At 33.3% G+C, this 20,694-nt stretch overlaps 1 protein-coding gene across 1 annotated transcript in view; it reads right to left on the bottom strand.

The window, feature by feature from the left end:
• Nucleotides 1–20,694, bottom strand: part of LOC134261187 (uncharacterized) — a gene marked incomplete at its 3' end in the record, with an annotated part of 131,369 nt that overhangs the window by 43,649 nt on the left and 67,026 nt on the right. The window contains exons 90-120 of the mRNA XM_062743635.1: nt 20,459–20,616; nt 19,495–19,668; nt 19,049–19,301; nt 18,556–18,719; nt 18,217–18,393; nt 17,446–17,707; nt 17,002–17,171; nt 16,161–16,334; nt 15,611–15,869; nt 15,347–15,510; nt 14,921–15,091; nt 12,006–12,218; nt 11,859–11,901; nt 11,525–11,688; nt 11,241–11,411; nt 10,545–10,803; nt 9,527–9,690; nt 9,209–9,373; nt 8,886–9,104; nt 8,510–8,552; nt 8,187–8,359; nt 7,382–7,555; nt 7,060–7,281; nt 6,806–6,848; nt 6,375–6,535; nt 5,733–5,906; nt 5,133–5,342; nt 2,905–2,947; nt 2,571–2,734; nt 741–908; nt 197–409 (exon numbers count right to left, since the gene is read on the bottom strand). Coding sequence (XP_062599619.1) covers nt 197–409; nt 741–908; nt 2,571–2,734; nt 2,905–2,947; nt 5,133–5,342; nt 5,733–5,906; nt 6,375–6,535; nt 6,806–6,848; nt 7,060–7,281; nt 7,382–7,555; nt 8,187–8,359; nt 8,510–8,552; nt 8,886–9,104; nt 9,209–9,373; nt 9,527–9,690; nt 10,545–10,803; nt 11,241–11,411; nt 11,525–11,688; nt 11,859–11,901; nt 12,006–12,218; nt 14,921–15,091; nt 15,347–15,510; nt 15,611–15,869; nt 16,161–16,334; nt 17,002–17,171; nt 17,446–17,707; nt 18,217–18,393; nt 18,556–18,719; nt 19,049–19,301; nt 19,495–19,668; nt 20,459–20,616 — 5,312 coding nt within the window. The remainder of the gene's footprint in view (nt 1–196; nt 410–740; nt 909–2,570; nt 2,735–2,904; nt 2,948–5,132; nt 5,343–5,732; nt 5,907–6,374; nt 6,536–6,805; nt 6,849–7,059; nt 7,282–7,381; nt 7,556–8,186; nt 8,360–8,509; nt 8,553–8,885; nt 9,105–9,208; nt 9,374–9,526; nt 9,691–10,544; nt 10,804–11,240; nt 11,412–11,524; nt 11,689–11,858; nt 11,902–12,005; nt 12,219–14,920; nt 15,092–15,346; nt 15,511–15,610; nt 15,870–16,160; nt 16,335–17,001; nt 17,172–17,445; nt 17,708–18,216; nt 18,394–18,555; nt 18,720–19,048; nt 19,302–19,494; nt 19,669–20,458; nt 20,617–20,694) is intronic.

Genomic DNA, 20,694 nt, shown 5'->3' with positions numbered 1-20,694 from the left:
TCTGCTATGATTTTCTTGCCATTCTGGCATGTGCCATTAACTTAGAAGACAAAAGGACACCAGTTTAAAATGGTTCGTTAATTAACTTAAACTGCATACAGTTTGTGATTTTGATATGATTTCTCAACTTTGTCTTTAAACTCAACATGAGTATGTGCCATAATATAAGATGACACAATTACATGTATATACTTACCAAAAGGAATGTCATACAGTGAAAAACTGTGAATGAAGTCCTCTATGCCAATCAGTAGTCTGTTATTACAAGGATCAAGATCTAGGAAGGCTGAGAGTGATGTCTGGAATGGAGTACTGGCATTTACACAGCAATACACTGCAGTACAGGAGTTAGGAATGTAGCAAGCTAGATCTGGTGGTAGTCCTTCAGTTGTAATGGGGTGTGGACAGTCTGGAGCAGATGAAAAACAAACATTTATTTTTATACAGTGCATATTATATGAACAATATGACTGTGAAAAAATTGTAAAAGAAATCAACTCATTTCAGCTGGTATTTTTAATATTAATAAATAAATGAATTGGTTAGGTGCATGCATAAGTACTGATAAGTCATACTAATAATCAATTGCAAGAATCAATTTCAAATGTCTTTGTTAGGGCAAATGATCATCCTTTTTGTCATATCAAAAATTCTTTATTTTAAAAAGGGTGACGTAATTAGCAGATTAATGCTTATAGCATTAACTCAACTGAAATTTTCCAGCTGCAAAGACATTTTACCTTTTGCCCATCCATTTGTCAAGGAGCTGAAGTTTGTACTTATACTACAGGAATTTTCTTTCACAAACATAGCTAGTCCTAGATCTTCATACAACTCAGAGATACTGTATTCTGGTAATGAGGACTCTGCAAGTTCTCTTTCAGTAATCCAGGAATTCAATGAAAAACCTGTTTTATATTACACCAATTAAAGCAAGAGACTTGGATATCTTTAAAGAAATGGTTTAACAATAAAAAGTCAACTGAAAGAAAATACATAGGTAATCAGAGATTACAGAGCTCACCTCAACAAATGTTGTCTTTAAGTAAGGCAAATTAAGTCACAAAATTAACCAACAAAAAGTGTTCCAAAAATGCAAAATTTATGCAATTTTGATACTTTGGAATAGACCTATATAAAAACTTAAAACTAGTTCTTCATCATGAAAATGTAATTAAAATCCAGCATCTGAAGCAAGATTGAGAGTTTTCATCCCTTGATGCATCATTTGTGCAACTTTGGTTTATATAAGCCTTATAGTTTCTTGGCGATAGACCTGCACCCATAACTTTTACGAGGTCTATTATCTGGAAAATGTATGTCGAATTCAGCATCTGAAGCAAGTCCATTAGTGTGCATCCTAAGATGTATCATCCATGCAAGTTTTTTCAACATAGAGCTCAGAGTTACTTGGAAATGAAACCTGTATAAAAAACTAACCTTTTCACTAATCCGGAAAATGTAGGTCAGATTCAGCTTCTGAATCCAGCCTAGTAGAATGCACCCTTAGATGTACCATCCATGCAAGTTTGGTCATTATAGGGCTCAAAGTTACTTGGAAATGAATCCTGCACCATAAACTTTAACCTGTTTACTCCTCCAGAAAATGTAGGTCAGATTCAGCATCCGAAGCAAGTCTGGTAGTACTCCTAAGATGTACCATCCAGGCAAGTTTAGTCATTATAGGGTTCATAGTACCTTGGAAATGAAACCTGCACCAAAAATTTTAACCTGTTCACTCAACCGGAAAATGTAGGTCAGATTCAGCATCCGAAGCAAGTCTTGAAATATGCATCCTAAGATGTACCATCCATGCAAGTTTGGTCATTATATGTCTCATAGTAACTTGGAAATGAAACCTGCACCAAAAACTTTAACCTGTTCACTCAACTGGAAAATGTAGGTCAGATTCAGCATCCGAAGCAAGACTGGTAGTATGCATCCTAAGATGTACCATCCATGCAAGTTTGGTCATTATATGTCTCATAGAAACTTGGAAATGAAACCTGCACCAAAAACTTTAACCTGTTCACTCAACCGGAAAATGTAGGTCAGATTCAGCATCCGAAGCAAGTCTAGTAGAATGCATCCTAAGATATACCATCCATGAAAGTTTGGTCATTATAGGGCTCATAGTATCTTCGAAATGAAACCTGCACCAAAAACTTTAACCTGTTCACTCAACCAGAAAATGTAGGTCAGATTCAGCATCCGAAGCAAGTCTGGTAGTACGCATCCTAAGATGTACCATCCATGTAAGTTTGGTCAACATAGGGCTTATAGTTACTCGGAAATGAGACCTACACCAAAAACTGCACCAAAAATGTTAACCTGCACCAAAAACATTAACCTGGTCATTCCTTTGCTGAAATTGCAGCATCTGAAACTTTGACTGGTACAATGAAACACATTAGAAACATCTTCCATGCATGTCTAATCAATATAGGACATAGAAGTATTTAAAAAGAAAACTGCTCCAAAAAACTAAACCTTAACTTCGTTGAGGTGAGCTAAAAAAAGATTTATTATTATAGGATATAATGGATTGTAAATCTTGAACACTAAGTTACCTGGTTTATCATATGTTGTGGTTTTAAAGTCACACACAGGTCTGGGTAGCATCATATCCTTAAGTATACTCTCTGTCAGCATACAGTGATTTGGTTCATAGCATATGCTGATATTCACACTCAACATGTAGTGTGAGTCGAAAGGCAGGTCATAAAGAGTATAACTGAAACATAAATATATTTGCAAGTAGAATCCAGAGGTATCTGGAAATATTGAAAATTATCAGCCAAGTACACAGTGAAGAAAAACATTGAGTGAGCTACTATCATGATCTTATATCTGCCTGAATGCATATTAAAAGCTTTAAATCATTTGAGATTAAGCAATATCTACCTGATCCTGTATACTCCACCAAGCTGGAATATCTTGTTTTCTCCTAAAAAGATACAATCATATTGCTACATCCGTTACCTTATTGTACAAACATAGGTAATCAGAGATTACAGAGCTCACCTCAACGAATGTTGTCTTTAAGTAAGGCAAAGTCACACAATTAACCAACAAAAAGTGTACATTCCAAAAATAAAATATTTAAGCAATTTTGATCTGATACCTTGAAATAGACCTACATAAAAATTTTAAACTAGTTCTTCTTTATGAAAATGTAATCAAAATCCAGCATCTGAAGCAAATTTGAGAGTTTTCATCTCTTGATGCAACATTTGTACAAGTTTGGTTTATACAATGTTATATAAGCCTTATAGTTTTTTGGAAATAGACCTGCAACCATAACTTCTACCTGGTCTATTATCTGAAAAATGTATGTCGAATTCAGCATCCGAAGCAAGTCCATTAGTGTGTATCCTAAGATGTATCGTCCATGCAAGTTTGCTCATTATAGGGATCATAGTTAATTGGAAATGAAACATGCATCAAAAACTAACATTTTCACTCATCCACATTAAAGGAGGTCAGATTCAGCATCCGATGCAAGCCTAGTAGTATGCATCCTTAGATGTATCATCCATGCAAGATTGGTCATTAAAGAACTCATAGTTACTTGAAAATGAAACCTGCACCAAAAACTTTAACCTATTCACTCAACCAGAAAATGTAGGTCAGATTCAGCATCTGAAGCAAGCCCGGTAGTGTGCATCCTTAGATGTATCATCCATGCAAGTTTGGTCAACATAGGGCTTAAAGTTACTTGAAAATGAAACCTGCACAAAAAAATTCAACCTGTTCAATCAACCGGAAAATGTAGGTCAGATTCAGCATCCGAAGCAAGCCCGGTAGTATGCATCCTTAGATGTATCATCCATGCAAGTTTGGTCAACATAGGGCTTATAGTTACTTGGAAATAAAACCTGGACCAAAAACTTTAACCTGTTCACTCAACCAGAAAATGTAGGTCAGATTCAGCATCCGAAGCAAGCCCGGTAGTATGCATCCTTAGATGTATCATCCATGCAAGTTTGGTCAACATAGGACTTATAGTTACTTGGAAATGACACCTGCACCAAAAACTTTTACCTGTTCACTTAACCAGAAAATGTAGGTCAGATTCAGCATCCGAAGCAAGCCTGGTAGTATGCAACCTTAGATGTAACATCCATGCAAGTTTGGTTAACATAGGACTTATAATTGCTTGGAATTGAAACCTGCACCAAAAACTTTAACCTGTTCACTCAACCGGAAAATGTAGGTCAGATTCAGCATCCGAAGCAAGCCTGGTAGTATCCATCCTTAGATGTATCATCCATGCATGTTTGGTCAACATAGGACTTATAGATAGTTGGAAATGAAACCTGCACCAAAATCTTTAACCTGTTCACTCAACCGGAAAATGTAGGTCAGATTCAGCATCCGAAGCAAGCCTGGTAGTATGCATCCTTAGATGTATCATCCATGCAAGTTTGGTCAACATAAGACTTAAAGTTACTTGGAATTGAAATCTGCACCAAAAACTTTAACCTGTTCACTCAACCGGAAAATGTAGGTCAGATTCAGCATCCGAAAGCAGGCCCGGTAGTATGCATCCTTAGATGTATCATCCATGCAAGTTTGGTCAACATAGGGCTTATAGTTACTTGGAAATGAAACCTACACCAAAAACTGCACCAAAAATGTTAACCTGCTCCAAAAAACATTAATCTGGTCATTTCTTTGTTTATACTGCAGCATCTGAATCTTGGACTGGTACAATGAAAGACACTAAAAGCATCTTCCATGCATGTCTAATCAATATAGGACAAAGAAGTACTTAAAAAGAAAACTGCCCCAAAAAACTTAAACTTAACCTGGGACGCCGACGCCGAGGGTATCACATAAGCTCCCCCCAACTTCGTTGAGGTGAGCTAAAAATGTGTCTATGTATTACATATAGTGCTTTGAAATTCTTCTTTTATTTCATACTCTAGCTACTCTTCACATTACAAATTATTTTTTGGTTGCTAAACAAACCTTACTGGCTTAGTCAAGACTTGTTGAACTTACTTTTAATAAATACAACTAAAAATATTACTTACAGAAAAACAGGCTCTAAAATGCTGTATGTTAAATTTTTTTAATAATCCATGAATGTATAAAAAAAAGTGAAATCTATTACACATAATACAAACCAAAGTTGAAGTCAATGAGAGAGAAGTCAGCCTTCCACTCCTCTATTCCGACACTCAGTTTTAGACGACAGGAGTCAATGTGTAAGAACCAGGAGATTGTGGTCTGTAGCTCTGTGTCCTCTGTACAGCAGGTGATGGAGGTACAGCTAGAGTGAAGCTGACAGGACGTCTTCTTCTCCAGGTTGTAAGGGAGGCCTGATAATCTACAGTCTGTAAGTTATGGGTTATATACAATGTAATTATACAGACTATGAACATTGTCTGCGATTTGTTTAACTCCTTTTTTTTTCTTTGAAAATGTCAGGCAAGGGTATATGTATTTTGATGTCACTCAGAACTTTTAAGACATACATGTACGACTCCTAAAATGACGATATTACTTTGCAACTGTAGTATACTGCACTAGTCTAACAAAATTGTAAGAAATTTGATTACAGATTTTGAACATTTTGACAATACTGTGGTGCAGGTAACTTCACCAAGTTTACTTTATATGCAATTAGGGAAAGTTGGTCAAAAAAGTCTTAACTTTGGAAAAAAAATAGTCACACTTGACATACACATTTAATATCAAACTTGGTTACAGCTATAAAATCATACCCTCCTTCCATCCATTGAATGTTGGCCAGAACTGTGAACTTCTCCTGTTGCACTTGGATGGTTTTCTGTAGCTTGATAATCCTAAATAGTCATCAAGTTTAGAAATCATGATATCTGAGAGTTTCTCGTGAGGGCCAAGTGAGTTGTTCATTTTCCATGGTGAAAGAGAAAATCCTGAAAATGAAAATTAACATATTTTGCATATCAACCAATTTCACAATGTCAAGTATTACACATCACGTATGAGGTTTGGGTAATAAGCTGGCAGTGTCATGGAGCACAATTAAGTATTGCTCTAAATCTGTAGCAAATGTTATTCACTCAGAGGGCCAAAGACTAAAAGTGTAAATTACTGGACTTACAGGACACGAAAACTTTCTTAATGATAGACAGGACAAAGCATAAAATATTAATTAAAGCAGTTTGTCATAGCTATAAAAACTAAACTGAATGACTATTAAACATTACATATATTCATTCATCAATGCACAACAACATTATATCAAAAACATACTGTCAGATGAAATGATACAATTAATATTTTGAAAAGAAAAAATATAAATCTATAAATATAATGACTGTTTCCACCATTAAAGCTGTTCCTATTTATATTCTACAATAAGAATTGTATAAAGAACAAACCATTTGGTAAGTCTTGAATCCAACTGCATTTTTTCTTTGGAAGCAGGGTATTCCTGAAGATTGTCTGCTTTACTTCACACGGACTTTGATTTTCAAGGCATATGCTTATGTTAAGACTGACCAGATATTTGTTAGCGTACCATAGATTCTTCAAATGAATACTTAAAAACAAAAAAAACAATATGTATAGAATAATATACTTTTCCTTAAGTTTGCACATTCTCATTTCTGGGTAGTACATGTACATGTACATGTATATGCAAATCAAAGTTTATCCTACTGAATTTCCATCTTTTATAAATGCTTAAAACTATAAAAATTTGCAAATGTTTGTATTCCCTGTTTGGAGGAAAAATATTTATTTACAATAATATATTGTTTACCTGCATGCATCATAAAATATACTACTTTATATGGGAACATTTACTCACTCCATTCTTACAACTCCATTCATCCAAATACTTCTTTGGAATTCTATTCAAATTAAAAGAGAAATTAAAATAAATGAGAGCAGCTACCTGTATTTAATATTTATATTCAACATTTCAATATTAAAAAGTACAAGATGCCATTTGGGGGTATCCACCTTTATCAATTGCTTTTTACTGAAACTAGTTAAAATTGGAACTGACAATTCAAAGATGTTCAAAAATTTTTATAAGTCTCAGGTGATCTGAACACTTACCAGTGTCCAGCATCTTGATGGATTCCTTTGACAGTTCTGTAAATCTCCAGTTGTCAATAGCCACAGTGATCCTGGATGTACAGGGATCAATATCTAGGTAAGTCCTGAAGCTCTGTCCTAACTCAGTGCTGGACACACAACAGTCCAGTCCTGTACAGGAGCTAGGCAAGTGACAGGTCAGTGTACTGGACAGGGGCACCAAATCAGGGGGACTGGCACAAGCTACAAGAAGAAGGAAATGTAAACATCCCAATTATTCCATATGATCTAAGATCAAATTTCCAGTGTCACATAAAGAAATTATATGTATTAAAGAACATACTGTTGTTCCATCCAGTACTGTTACTTGGCATATGTAAAACTGATGATTTGTCACAGTCTTCTCCCTTGAACCTGTTAAGTTTGAGATGCTCCATAAGGTCCTGTAATGGTACATCCATCAGTGGTGAAGTCTCAGGGTATCCCTTGGAGGATAACCAAGAGGTCAGTGTAAAACCTGAGCAACATGAAAAGGAAGTTTAAAGAATATCAGCATTGCTATAACATACATGCCTGTTACATTCAGAATATTTTCCCTACATCAAATTTGTAATGGTCGCATGAGTCTGAGGAGAGATAAAAGTTTTGTTGTGCTTTTGATTCATACCCTTTTTCATATCACATTCTGGATCAACCCAAAAATCAGCCAGAGGGGCTGAGGGATGACTTTTAAAGATGAAGCCCAGAAACAAGTGTTACAATCAAACAGAGTGTATGAATTTCTGACCTTAACCTTTTCAACTCAACATAATACAGGTCTAGAGAAGAAGCTATTTAAAGACTTAGTGTTTTTAAATGATTAGCAGAACTCCTGACCCTGGGGCCACGAAATTCACATACTGTTAAAGGGCTGATTGCCTATGCAATAATGCCAACAGTTTAGCTGCTTATGTCCAGGAAAAAAGAAGAATTTAATTTAACTTTTGAAAGATTGCATTGATTTTCCTTAGCCTAACTCTCATGCCCCCCAAGGAGAACAGGGACCATGAGATTCAATTTTTTTTCCAGACTAAAACATTCATTTATTTTAAGTATGTAATAAAGTGAATCAATCCAACTTTGTTACATTTTGGAATGTTTCCACTTACTAGGGTTGGCATACGTCCCCTGCCAGTTACAGTATGGCTGAGACAGAGATTTGGGAAGTCTGGTGTTGGATAAAATTGTGTACTCCTCACAGGAATAAATTCCATCCCAGCATGCTGAGAGAGAGAGGCTGACTAGGTATATGTTGGAGTTAGCAAGGTCTTCCACAGATATTCTAGCAAAATATCCATAAACATAGATATTGATATGTATAATTAACCACTAGTAAACTTGCTATGTCAAATATTATTTGTAATATATAATCATAAGGGAGTAATTTAAAAATATTCTTTATCTATCATTTCTCTAGTAGAATCTGACTCACTTTAACTGGTAAATTCCACTGATGTTCAGAGCTTCTTCTTTCCCTGAAACAATAAGATTTTTTTTAAAAAAGGAGAGATTAAGAAAATATTTCAAATTAAACTGAATATCATCTTTGTCAAGTCACTCACTAAAATGCATTAATTATTTTAAAAAATTCTTTCAATCTGTGTTTTAATCAGTATCATGCTGGAAATAATCGAAAAAGAACAACTAATTTGAGAATATGAAATGATAGAACCATAGAGAAAAATCAGGAATAAAAAATGTTTCAAAGATAAACTAGTACATTGATGTCAGATTTTACTGTATATGATTGTACAACCAAATTTTGGCTAACATTTTATTCATTTTTATTTTTAAACTCCATCATTCACCTGTAGAGATTATTTTGCTGATTTTTGTTTCTAGTTCAAATTCGTCAATGGCAAGTGTGATTCTGTCCTGGCAGAATTCTAGTTTAGCTGTAAAAGTTAGGTGTCTTGCCATTGGCTCAGCATTCACACAACAGGTGATACCAGAACAGGATGATCCCAAATTGCAAGAAAATGGACCATTAATGTATGGTAAAGAAGATGTTAAAGTCACTGGGCAATCTGAAAAAAAAAAAACACTTTCACAATGCTTATACAACTTTGAAAACTTAGAATCACCATTTACAATACAATGCACAGTAAATTGAAACTTTTTGATAAAATACCATTAGTCCATCCAGATGAAGTGGAAAATTTGGGAGACCTGTCACAGGCATGTGTTTTGTTGAACATGTATCCAAACATTCCCAATTCCTCCTCTAAAATAGCTATGTTGTATTCATTCATTGTTGTAACCATTTTCTCTGCTTTCCACTGCCCAATTGAAAAATCTACAGGTAAAAGTTAATTATACATGTAATGCTTTAATTTAATTCAAACAAATTTATTGCAAGGCATTTGACTTAAAAAGTAGGTCAGTAATATTTATTACAACTATTTTTAAAAGAGAAATATATCTTCAACTAATATTCATATATCTGTACCTTTGATTGGTGTTCCTAGGACCATTTCACAGTTTCTTTTAGGCAGTAGTGTATTGTTGAGTAAGACAACCTCCTGATCACAAGCAGCTCCGCTCTCAAAGCAGGCCATGATCTTAAGGCTGACTCGAAATTGGTCTATTCCTTGTAAATCGGTGATGGAGAATCTATGAAGTTTATAGAAAACTAAATAAATGAATAAAACTTTAAAGTTTCCCTCCTCCAACACAATATTAATCTTCAATCCAGTCAACCAAATTATCAATTCACAGTTCTCAAAGACTTTAAAATTTTTTCAAAGAAATCAAGATTACAGAAAAGCAGGACACCAAAAACTTCATTTTGGCATATCCTTGTATCAAAGTTTATATACTGTTGAACCATTTTAATTCATAGAGATCAGCATTAAAATTAAATGAATCAACGTGTTCACAAACTTAGAGTTTGATCTTTTTCGACTTGGTGGGTTGAGGTAAAATTAATGAAACATTTAATCCCCAAAAAAATGATGATTTGTCAATTACGGTACCATTTCTTTTTAAAATAAGTAAAATATGACTTTAAGTGTATCAAAATGAGAAAAAAAATAATTGTACAAATGTCTGGATTCTTCAACTGATACAATTAAATATATACATGGCAGTGCATATTGTGATGATTCATAATTAAATACTATAAACCAACTTTTCTTTGCAATGACTTTATTTCGTGATTTTCCCAGGATAAACTAGATCAGGATGATTAATTTTTGCAAATCAAACCTTCTTGGATCTGTTTTTAATAGACATACACTTCAAGGACCAGTTTGTGGCAAGAAATATTCACGATCACAAGGTTCTCGTGAAATAAAAGTTGGTTTACAGTATATTATGGCAGAATTTACTAATACAGCTCTAATACAGCTAGAAAACCAATCACAAATAGAAATTTCTTTGCATATATTTTATAACCTAAATGAAATTTCTTAATACAGTGATTTGACATCACAAAAGTTATGGAATTTGCAGTATAGTATACTTACCTCATACGGAATATTCCTTTCATCCAGAACTCATGCCAAACATTAAACTCAAAATCTGACATCACAAAAGGATTTACAATGAAGCTGTCAATCCCATAACCAATCATCCAACTACAACTGTCCACAGAGAGGTGAAAGGTCACAGGGCGGGACATCAACTTTGTCACATCCATACAACAGCTAATTCTGCTACATTTGGAAGTCATGTGACAGTTCACATTACCAGGCAGTGAGGCAAGAACGGCAGCCTTTGGGCACTCTAGTATAAATATTTTTTATAGGAATATATACAGTGCAGTACCTTAATGCATTCATAATGGATACTTTGAGCAATCTCACAAAATATACTTGAATTAAACTTTCCTTCTACGTAACCATAATCTTGTGTAAATAAGACAATACACACGGCACTGAATTGTTATATTTGATACATTTCTTTCCGGAATTAACTATAAATGCATCACTGTAACAATATTCATTTATCTATTATTATGATCTGTCAAACTGATTTTGTTTCGGTTCAAAACAAAATGTTATTTCATTAGCAATTATTGCTTAAAGAGTGAACTTTCAAATTTTAATCTGATGCACAAGTGCATCTTGCATACAGTTACACAATGGTTGATTCTAAGATACCAATTGGTTTCCTCTTCCACTCACTAAATGTTTATTTCCTCCACCTCCTTTTAAGCTTACCATATTTCCAACCATCATTTGCAGGTTGGTACAATTCACTTGTCCTGTTACACACGACAGGGGACAGGTAACTGGATATACCCAGGTTATTAAAGAGGTATGTAAAATCAGTCACAGAAAGATTGTCCAAGTCCAGGTCATGAGTTACACCATAGGATGTGAGAGAAAAGGCTATAAAATATGTAAAACAAAGATCAATTTTCTTTTCTTTCCAAAGATTGAAGTAAGAAAATTAAGGAAAATGATTTAAAATTTATATATCTCATTTTAAGCAGCATACTAACATGGAATCTCAAAATTCATTTTTTCAACACAATGTCTTTTTGGTAGGAATGTGTTTTGCAAAACAGCTGCAGTAAACACACAATCCTTGTATGTCTCCCAACAGACAGACAGTTGTAAGTCAACCAAGTAGAAGTTCTGGGAGTACAAATCATTGATGGTGTACCTGTCAAGAAAGTACCATATATATATACAGTCAATGAATACCAGTATTTATATAATATACAATTAAATATTTTATATAAAATTTATTTTTAGGTAATATCAATATTGATTTTAATTGCTTGTAATATACACTACCTCATTTATCTTTGTAATAAGTTTCAAAGTACTTACTCAAGGTGAATCACACTGAAGAGATGGAAACTGTTCTTGGATCCTTGTAATAACATAATTTTCATTTTAATCTTAATTTTATTGCTAATGAATTCAAATTTACTACCCCAAAATAAATCTGATACAAAATATATTTTCAAAACCTACCCCACTTTATGTCCTTGAAAGGAATTTGGGCCGTCAATTTCTCTATCCTGAGGAACAGCATTCTAGTACAGGGATCGATGTCCACGAAAACTTCAAATGTAGAGTTGATTACAGGTGACTCAACACAACAGGTGACATTGGTACAGGTGTTGTCAAGGTTACAAGTCATGGGGTAAGGATTCAGTGACACTAAGGTGTTTAGAACTGTACAACCTAAAAAAAAAAGAACTCCATTTCATTCAGAACTGTCAGTTAGGAATCATTAATAAAACAAAGTTTTATACATTGTATGTAATTTTCTTTCCTATCCATGAATGCTGTCATGTTCAAATACAGAATAGATGCAGAAAAGCAATATATCCTCCAAGACAGGAGACATTATCCATACATGCCAACTTTCCCGATTTTTTCGGGAGTCTACCGATTTTTAACCCTGTCTACCGCTTGTCTACCGATTAATTTTTTTTTCTCCCATTTCTACCGATATTTCGAAAATCCGAAAATTTTACCGATTCGCTTTGAATAATACAGTATTTCCGTGTGCAAAAACATGGCTGTTTCAATGTTGATCGGTAGGATATCTGTTTATTGCCGCTGATAACAGGTAATCAACAAGGTGTCAACTGTGCTACCAGTCATTACAGAGGTTTTTATTGCTCCTGAACTTCATTAACAGTGTATTTTAACCGAGACAATTATGCCAGATGTGGAAATTTTAGAAATACACACGACACTGGATACAAACTGACAAACTTGTGAGAGTTCACACTTTACAGCAAACTTTGACAATATACGTATAAACCGTTTATAAAAGGTGTTCAAGTTTTGGAATATTGAATTCCTCATTAAATTATAATCTACTTCATGGAAAAGACACTGCCAAAATCCAACATGGAAAAAAATGTGCCTGCAAATGAAAACCTTTAGGACTGCCCAGAGTGATCAAAAAAAAAAAAAAAGGAAAAGACCATGTCTTTTGCAGACTGATTGAAAAGTTAAAGTGACTTAATATTCCCTCTAATTAAGAAAAAAATAATTTAACAATATTTTGTATTACAGTAGCCTTATAAACTTTGTAATTTACCAACACACAATGAACAGTTCAGCTTATTTGTAAAGTTTAACATCCTTATTTTATGTACTAATATGTTAACTTTGTGTGTCACATTCTTCAAGACAGAGGGTATATTTATTTTAATATTAACATATCAAATAATTTTGAATAAAATTGTCTTTTTTCAAATTTTAAATGACTTGTATTTGTGCTTTTCTTTAAGTTGATAGAGAAGAAAACACTTTTTGAAGTAGTAATAATATATGAAATAATTAAGGTAGTAGATTGTTAATGTAGAAAAAACATTACAAAAAGTTATTTCACGACAAAACGCCGCGAATTAGGAACTTTTAAAAATGTCGTTACGCGCAATCTCCCCCAAGAAAATTTTCAAAAGTTGGCATGTATGATTATCCCACATTCAAACATACACTGTATAGGGGATTAATTTCACGGGTTGTAATTTTCACGTTTTTCTCTCATCTGACACGATCGTGGGTTCTTAAATTAGCGGAATTTGTATATAATAAAAGTTAACCCCCCTTGTCTTTATCCATACCATAGCTATATGTAAACGACATTAATTAGCGTTATGTCATTATCTCACTAACAACAGGGTAGATTAATATAAAATAGTTAGATTTAATAAATAATTGACAATCAATTAAAACAAGTGCAGTTATTAAAAGTCCTTAACTAATAAACATCAAATTACTTTGAAATATGCTAATACGATGAGTGCATGTACACCCCAAGATCTTCAATACAACGCGGCGAAAAACCACTGGACGGTAATAAATGTGTCATGTAGGTCGAAGAAATAATATCCTTCCACATATTCAGTAAGTTCAATAGTTATCTGAATGATTTTTTAAAACCAAAATGTTGATAAAAACTAATATGCACGATAATGCAGGTAACAAATACACGTGATAACACTTTACGCACGGGTAAACAAAACCCATGGCCCACGTGTTTTGATTGAAGAAAAATGAAGCGTTGGCTATTACCGTATAAGCAGAATTTTTAGCGAGGATTTAATTTTGGCATTATTAACGAGGGTGTTGAGATCACTAAAATTAAATATCGCTAAAAATTTATAGCATTTTATTTGTGATTACTTCTTTAGTTAGCATTTGAAATCGCTAAAATTACTTATTGCTAAAAATAAAATACCCATTTTTAAGGACAAATCGCTAAATTTGCGTTTCGCTAAAATTTCCTCTTATATGGGTAAAACAGCTTTTTAACAAATATGGGTTATCATCTGCCGATTAATTTGAATTAAATTAAAGCGTGATAATTATACGACAAGTACGGCACTACTTGGAATTACTGAAATGACCATGTATGTACTGCACGTACATGTATATAAACCTATTGTAGTCTATTCTCAAATTTCTAAATTAAACATGGAATTTTTTGAATAATTATTCACTGTTTCTTGAATTCACGGATTTATTAACACCGTGAATAAAGCGAATATTAACACCGCGAGTTATTTCCCCCCTATACAGTACTCTAAATCACATTTTATTCTTAAGAACCACAGGTCCATCTTATTTTAAGAAATATTACTTGAAGCAAACACATACAGTTATTAATCATGATAGAAAATAACTCTTTATTATGTTTGGATGATTATCAATTTTTTGGTCAAATGATTTTAAGTACATTTTAAATGCCTTCTTCAAAATATAAAAGTATCATGTGAAAATTAACAGTAAATGAAATCATAAAGGATGGTTCACAATTTCCTCTCAGTTATGCTATCTTCATCTTGAGTTTCATTTACTTCGTTTTTTCTTTAATATTCAAAGAAATTTAATGTTTTGCAAACATTAACTATAAAATTACATACCATTGACCCATCCATCAGAGGCTGCAGTATTATATGGTGGATTGTGTCTACTGCAAGAATTTGCCCTAGTGTATGGTTGCAGACTTAGCATCTCTAGCAGTTCATGGATCTGGTGTTGCTTTAAATTTCCAGCAATCATTTTTTCAGTCTTCCACTGACTTAATGAAAAATCTGTAAATTTATGATAGCAATATCAACAGCTGACAAAGAAAAACACCCTTTGTCTTAAGTATCAGCACACTTTAATTTTTCTCTATTCCAATTTCCTCAGAACAATAATTTAACACTTCTGTAGTGGTGAACTCTTCCAAAATAACTCAGGTATAGGGCAAACATGTCTCTGGTCATGAGCCTCTTTCATGAAGTTGTTTGATTTTTTCGTGGTTACTTGCGTAACTACTTAGTAATTTTAGTTAAATAACCTACCTTTGACGGTATACTGAGATGACCATTTCCTGTTCCTCTTTGGTATCAGAGCATTGGTTAAGATAGGAATTCTGACAGCACATGTTCCACCATCATTAAAGCAAGCTTCTGCTCTTAAGCTTATATCAAGCAAGTTTCCATCCACCAAATCATTTACTTGATATCTAAAACATAAAAGTCAACATTCCTATATCAAAGAATCAAATATTCATAATATAATGTGTAGTCACTGTTTATACATGTACAACAACACTTAATTCTTACATTAGTTTGAAAACTCCCTGTACGCTCAGTGTCTGTTCTCTTCCAAATGTGTATCCAATAAGAGACTGTCTCCTGGTCATCTTCTCCACACTGACTTTCAGTGAGTAGTAAGAGTAGTCAAGTTCCATTCCTACCTCAAACGTCCTGTTAAGGAGTGGGACATTGACACAGCACTTAATGTTGGTACAAGATGAGAAAACACTGCACAGAGCTTGATCAGCAATGGATGAGAGAGATGTCTGCACTGACACAGGACAGTCTGAGAGGAAAAATAGAAAAATGAACATTTATCACCTTTTATTTTTTAATTTATCACATTAAGCTTAACAATAGATGAATCATCAATCTAATAAAAGTGATTTTGGTCTCCTCAAAATTATAAATCTTTGACACTGATGAAACTTAAATTGTATCAGTTCTATATTGTACAGTCATGTGTAGAAAGGATGAAGCATTGCTGTAATACAGTGTATATATATTTTTAAAAATGTTGAAAATCTCATTAATTTTTAATGTTAACTGCTGAAATAATTGAAGATAAAAATCTTACAAGTTTGCATGTTTGTGGTAGCACTAGAATAATCAATGTCTGCCCATGAACAGGAGGGATAATACATAAGTGCTGCTACATTCAAATCAGAGAGAAGACCATCAACTACACTACTATCTATAGGCACTGTGTTGGCAACACCTTCTGCAATCTGCCAGGCAGCCAGTGAAAACCCTGAAAATAACAGATGTTTCATACTGAAGAAATTATGTTAAATCTTGGTTCTGGGATAATTTTTGTTACTAGACTTAATTAATAAGTGCAATTTAGATATTTAAATGTAGACTCAACTTCAAAATACATTTAATCATTTTATTTCATCCAAGGAAAGTTGCTTTCAAAATACATTTAATCATTTTATTTCATCCAAGGAAAGTTGCTTTCCAAGATTCTTTGAAATGTTCACAAGCATCTTTTTTTTCTGTTGACCCGGATAATTATCTTTTCCTATCAGTTGCCCTATCTTTAAATGTTCTAACTTTGATTTGTCAAAACAACTCCCTGGCCAATAATTTTTAACACCTGCATTGGTAAGGTTGTTCTGCCAAATTTGGCTGAAACGCAGTTCAAGCTGTTTCATAAAAAAACCCACTTAGTTTACAATTCTGACCCCCAAAAGAAATTTACACAAAGACTATCAGTAAATAAATCTGCAGTAAAACTTATTTAGTATGAACACAGATATTGCAAATTCACGGATATAGCAAAATTATCTTGGACCTTCAGCTATATAAATTTAACGAATTCCATACTCAGATATAATGAATTACGGATGTAGCGAAGTGATTTCACAGGTCCCTGTAACTTCGTTATAACCGAGTTTTACTGTATATACATATACCTTTGATGCTAAAAGGAGCATTCCATTCACAAATTTTCTTTGGCAGGTAGTAGTCTCTCAAGGGTTGAATAGCTACTTCACACAAAGGTACCTTTGCAGCCTCTAAGCAAACTTCAAGTTTCAGATTCACAATGAAGTATCCTTTAGTATATAAATCAAACACACTGAACCTGAAAAAGATATATACTGATTTACTATTGATATAAACAGTAAAGAAAAGAAGCAAAGAAAAATAATTGCAGAGCTATTTCCCTTACACTTTGATTTTATGGCCATTGTGGATGTAGACTACATGTATACAAAGGTAGTAAGAAATTATAGTGGGAAAAGCAAACATAAAATCCCAACTTATATATATTTTGGATTGTATCTTTTGACTTTTAATTTATAATAATGATTGCAATAATAACTTCTTTGTCCATTCAAACATAAATTTTAACATACGTCATTCTGACCACACCAAATAGCCAGACTTGCTCCTCCATTCCCCACTCATAATCAAACAGTTTTCTGGTGAATTTAAGTTGTTCTATCTCAACAGTCATGAGGAAATTACAAGGATCTACTTCCAGTCTCGTGTGAAATGTGGTGCTGATGATTGGGACATTGACACAGCACTGTACAGCTGCACAAGAGCTGGAGATGTGACATGTGATATCTTCACCAGCTAGAGAGGGGAGGGGAGCCAGTAGTGTCCCATTACACTCTACAAGAAATTAGAAGCATCATCCACACATCTCTATTCAATATGGGGCACAAAAGTACTTGACATGAAATGTGCTTTAAAAACTTAAACCTGGGATATAGTCAATAACAGTTTAAACTCCCCAAACATTGTTGAGATACCTTAAAGCCAAAATACAAATATTTTGTATTTTGGTGAATGATTTCAATAAAACCAGACTGAAACTTCAAAAGAAACTATTTTGAGATATTTCACAGAATTTTCAAAATCTTTTCTAACTATTGCACCTTCACTTTAATGAAAATCAGTTAATATATAGAATAAGGTTACTATCTTTCTATTGTGATTTTTGTGTTTTATATTTTATTAAAATTGGACAAAACTAACATTTACCTTATCAATGTGATTCTCTTCAACTGTTTTCTTTATACAGGTTTCTCAATAAAGGCATCATTCAATTTAATTTCCAAAGAAATCATAGCCAAAGAACTTTTTAACTTTTTTTTAAAGTAAAAAAACCCAATGCATACCATTATTCCAGTTATCTACAGCTCCAATGTATGGTGTTTTGATATTGCTACATTTTTTACTGTCTGCATACATGAAGGGAGATAGACCAAGATCTTTAAGAAGTTCTGTGCGGAAATTGTCAGAAAGGCCGGATGTAATGATTGCTTTCATTTGTTTCCAAGCATCAAAAGAAAATGCTGAAAGAAGAAATCCCTAATTTTTACAACTTCTCCTTTCTTTATATTTATCGGGAACAGTCAATACTAAAACAAATTAAGGAAAATAAAAGTACATGTATTATGTCTGTTTGAAATTTAAAATTTATTTTCTTATTCTAACAATATATCAACATCAAATACCTTCATCAATAAAATCTGTCATCCATTCACAAGGTTTCTTTGGAAGTTTAGTGTGTTTGAAAACAGGTGCATCAACCATGCATGTTTTATTTGCTTCAAAGCAGATTTGTAGATTCATGTTCACAAGATACTTCCCTTCAGTTGACAAATCTTCTATACTGTATCTGCAAGACAGCATAAAATACATTAATTTTTTTAAAAAATCTTTAATAACTTAAATGTCAATATAAAATGATTGTGTGTTCCATTTTAAATATATTTCACACTAATCTGCAGAGCAATGTAAATATGAATTCCATCTTCATTTTTCTTACTAATAACCAGCAATATATTGTAAAATATGCCTTGGCATTGCTTAATTTTACTATAACTCTTTACCTTTTGTGTTTTACCATTTTAAAGACAATTTCAATGAAACCATGGACTCGCTGGGAGATACATGTATTTATAGTATACATTTTTTTTAAGTCTTTAAGTAAGGGAATAGTCTTACTGTATTCTGAAAATGCCATTGATACTGATGTCTTGTCTGCTTCCCATTACATAATCTTGAAGGCTGATATTAATAGAAAATTTTTCGAATCCCACACTGAGTTTGTAGTTACAGTGGTCCACTATTAGCCAGGTGTTGATAGACCTGTCCAGCAGGGGGATATCTGAGCAGCATCTGACTCCAGTACAGAAATCATACAGGTGACATGTGGTTCCAGCAGGGATACCACCAAGAGACACATACTGGTCACATCCTAGTAAATTAAGAGAAAGAGGCGAATATAACAGCAAATAAAACAAATAAAATAAAGAAGCGAACAAAATCCATCATTTTCTTAAAGGTATCTTAAATTACCCAGGTGAGTTTGATTACGTTACTGTCTTAAAGTAATTTTTTGGAAAAGGAACAGAACTTAAATGTTTTAGAATGGTTTAATGAAATCATGCCATTATTCCATCCAATTTTGCTTGGGTAGAAGGGAATGGATTTCCTGTTGCAGCTAGATTCTCCTAAGTATTGAATAATGTCAAGGTCATGTAGCAGTTGTGAGGCAGCATATGAGGGTAGAGCAACAGTAAGAGGATATCCACTAGATGCCATCCAGCCTTCCAAAGAGAAATCTGAAATAAAACATTACTTTCAGCTTCATAAGATACAAAGATTGCAAACTAAAGGCACTGTGAATGAGCTCATAAAATATAACCTCAATCAGTCAATCTCTACTTTTTCTGCCATAACTATAAATGTGCTGGAAAGACATTGAATCAAGGTTAATTCATGTTCCCAAGATACAATCAAATGACACTTGGATTAAGGTCAACACACCTTATTTTATATGCATTATTTGTACAAGGTATTAACTTCCAGTTTTTTTTTCTGTTAAAAAGTTATAGATTAGACATATTTAATACTTACTGACCTTGAACTTGATGAAATGACCTTGGGTCAATATATGACATAATTTTTTTTTGTGACAAGCATGAGCTTCTATTTAACATTCAGACCATATCTATCTTATTTGTGTGAAAATTCAAAGTTTTTTTCAGGAGTGAGAATGAGTAAAATGTTTGTGCAATAATTCAGAGAGAGAGAGAGAGAGAGGGAGAGAGAGAGAGAGAATACAGAGGTAACAGGAAAGAGATAATATGCAAGGACAAAAAAGCTAGAGACCAAGAATAACAAACAAGTACAATCCATCAAGTAAAAGTATTTTACTTGTACTTCACTCTTATGTACATGTATTGACTTTTGCTTCCTTCTGTTGCTTTGCTCTCTAACAATGAATCCTGTATATTTTCACTTTATATTAAATAAATTTACTTTTCCAAAGTAAAAAGTTTTATCATCAGTACTAGGTCATTTTAACAGTGGTTGAAGAAGTCAATTTACATGTCTAAGGTTAAAACTTACCACTTATAACAAAGCCTCTAGTCCAGTTGCAAAAAGGTTTATGGAGTTTGTGTTCATTAAAGACCTGAAAAACTTTCTCACAGGTTTTATGGGATTCAAAACATATGCTTAGGTTCAGAGTTACTCCAAAGAATGTTTCCAGGTCTGTTATGATGTAACTGAAATGACCAAAATACAATACTAATTGGCAATGCTTGAACATTCTGTAAGAGAATTTTGTAAGAGAATTTTTCATA

Source organism: Saccostrea cucullata, unplaced genomic scaffold (genome assembly GCF_032062105.1).
Source record: "Saccostrea cucullata isolate Sc308-1 unplaced genomic scaffold, CSIRO_AGI_Scuc_v1 ctg4572, whole genome shotgun sequence".
Classification (NCBI taxonomy): Eukaryota; Metazoa; Mollusca; class Bivalvia; order Ostreida; family Ostreidae; genus Saccostrea; species Saccostrea cuccullata.
Note: the sequence above shows the minus strand (reverse complement) of the source record. Positions and strands in the feature narration are given on the sequence as shown.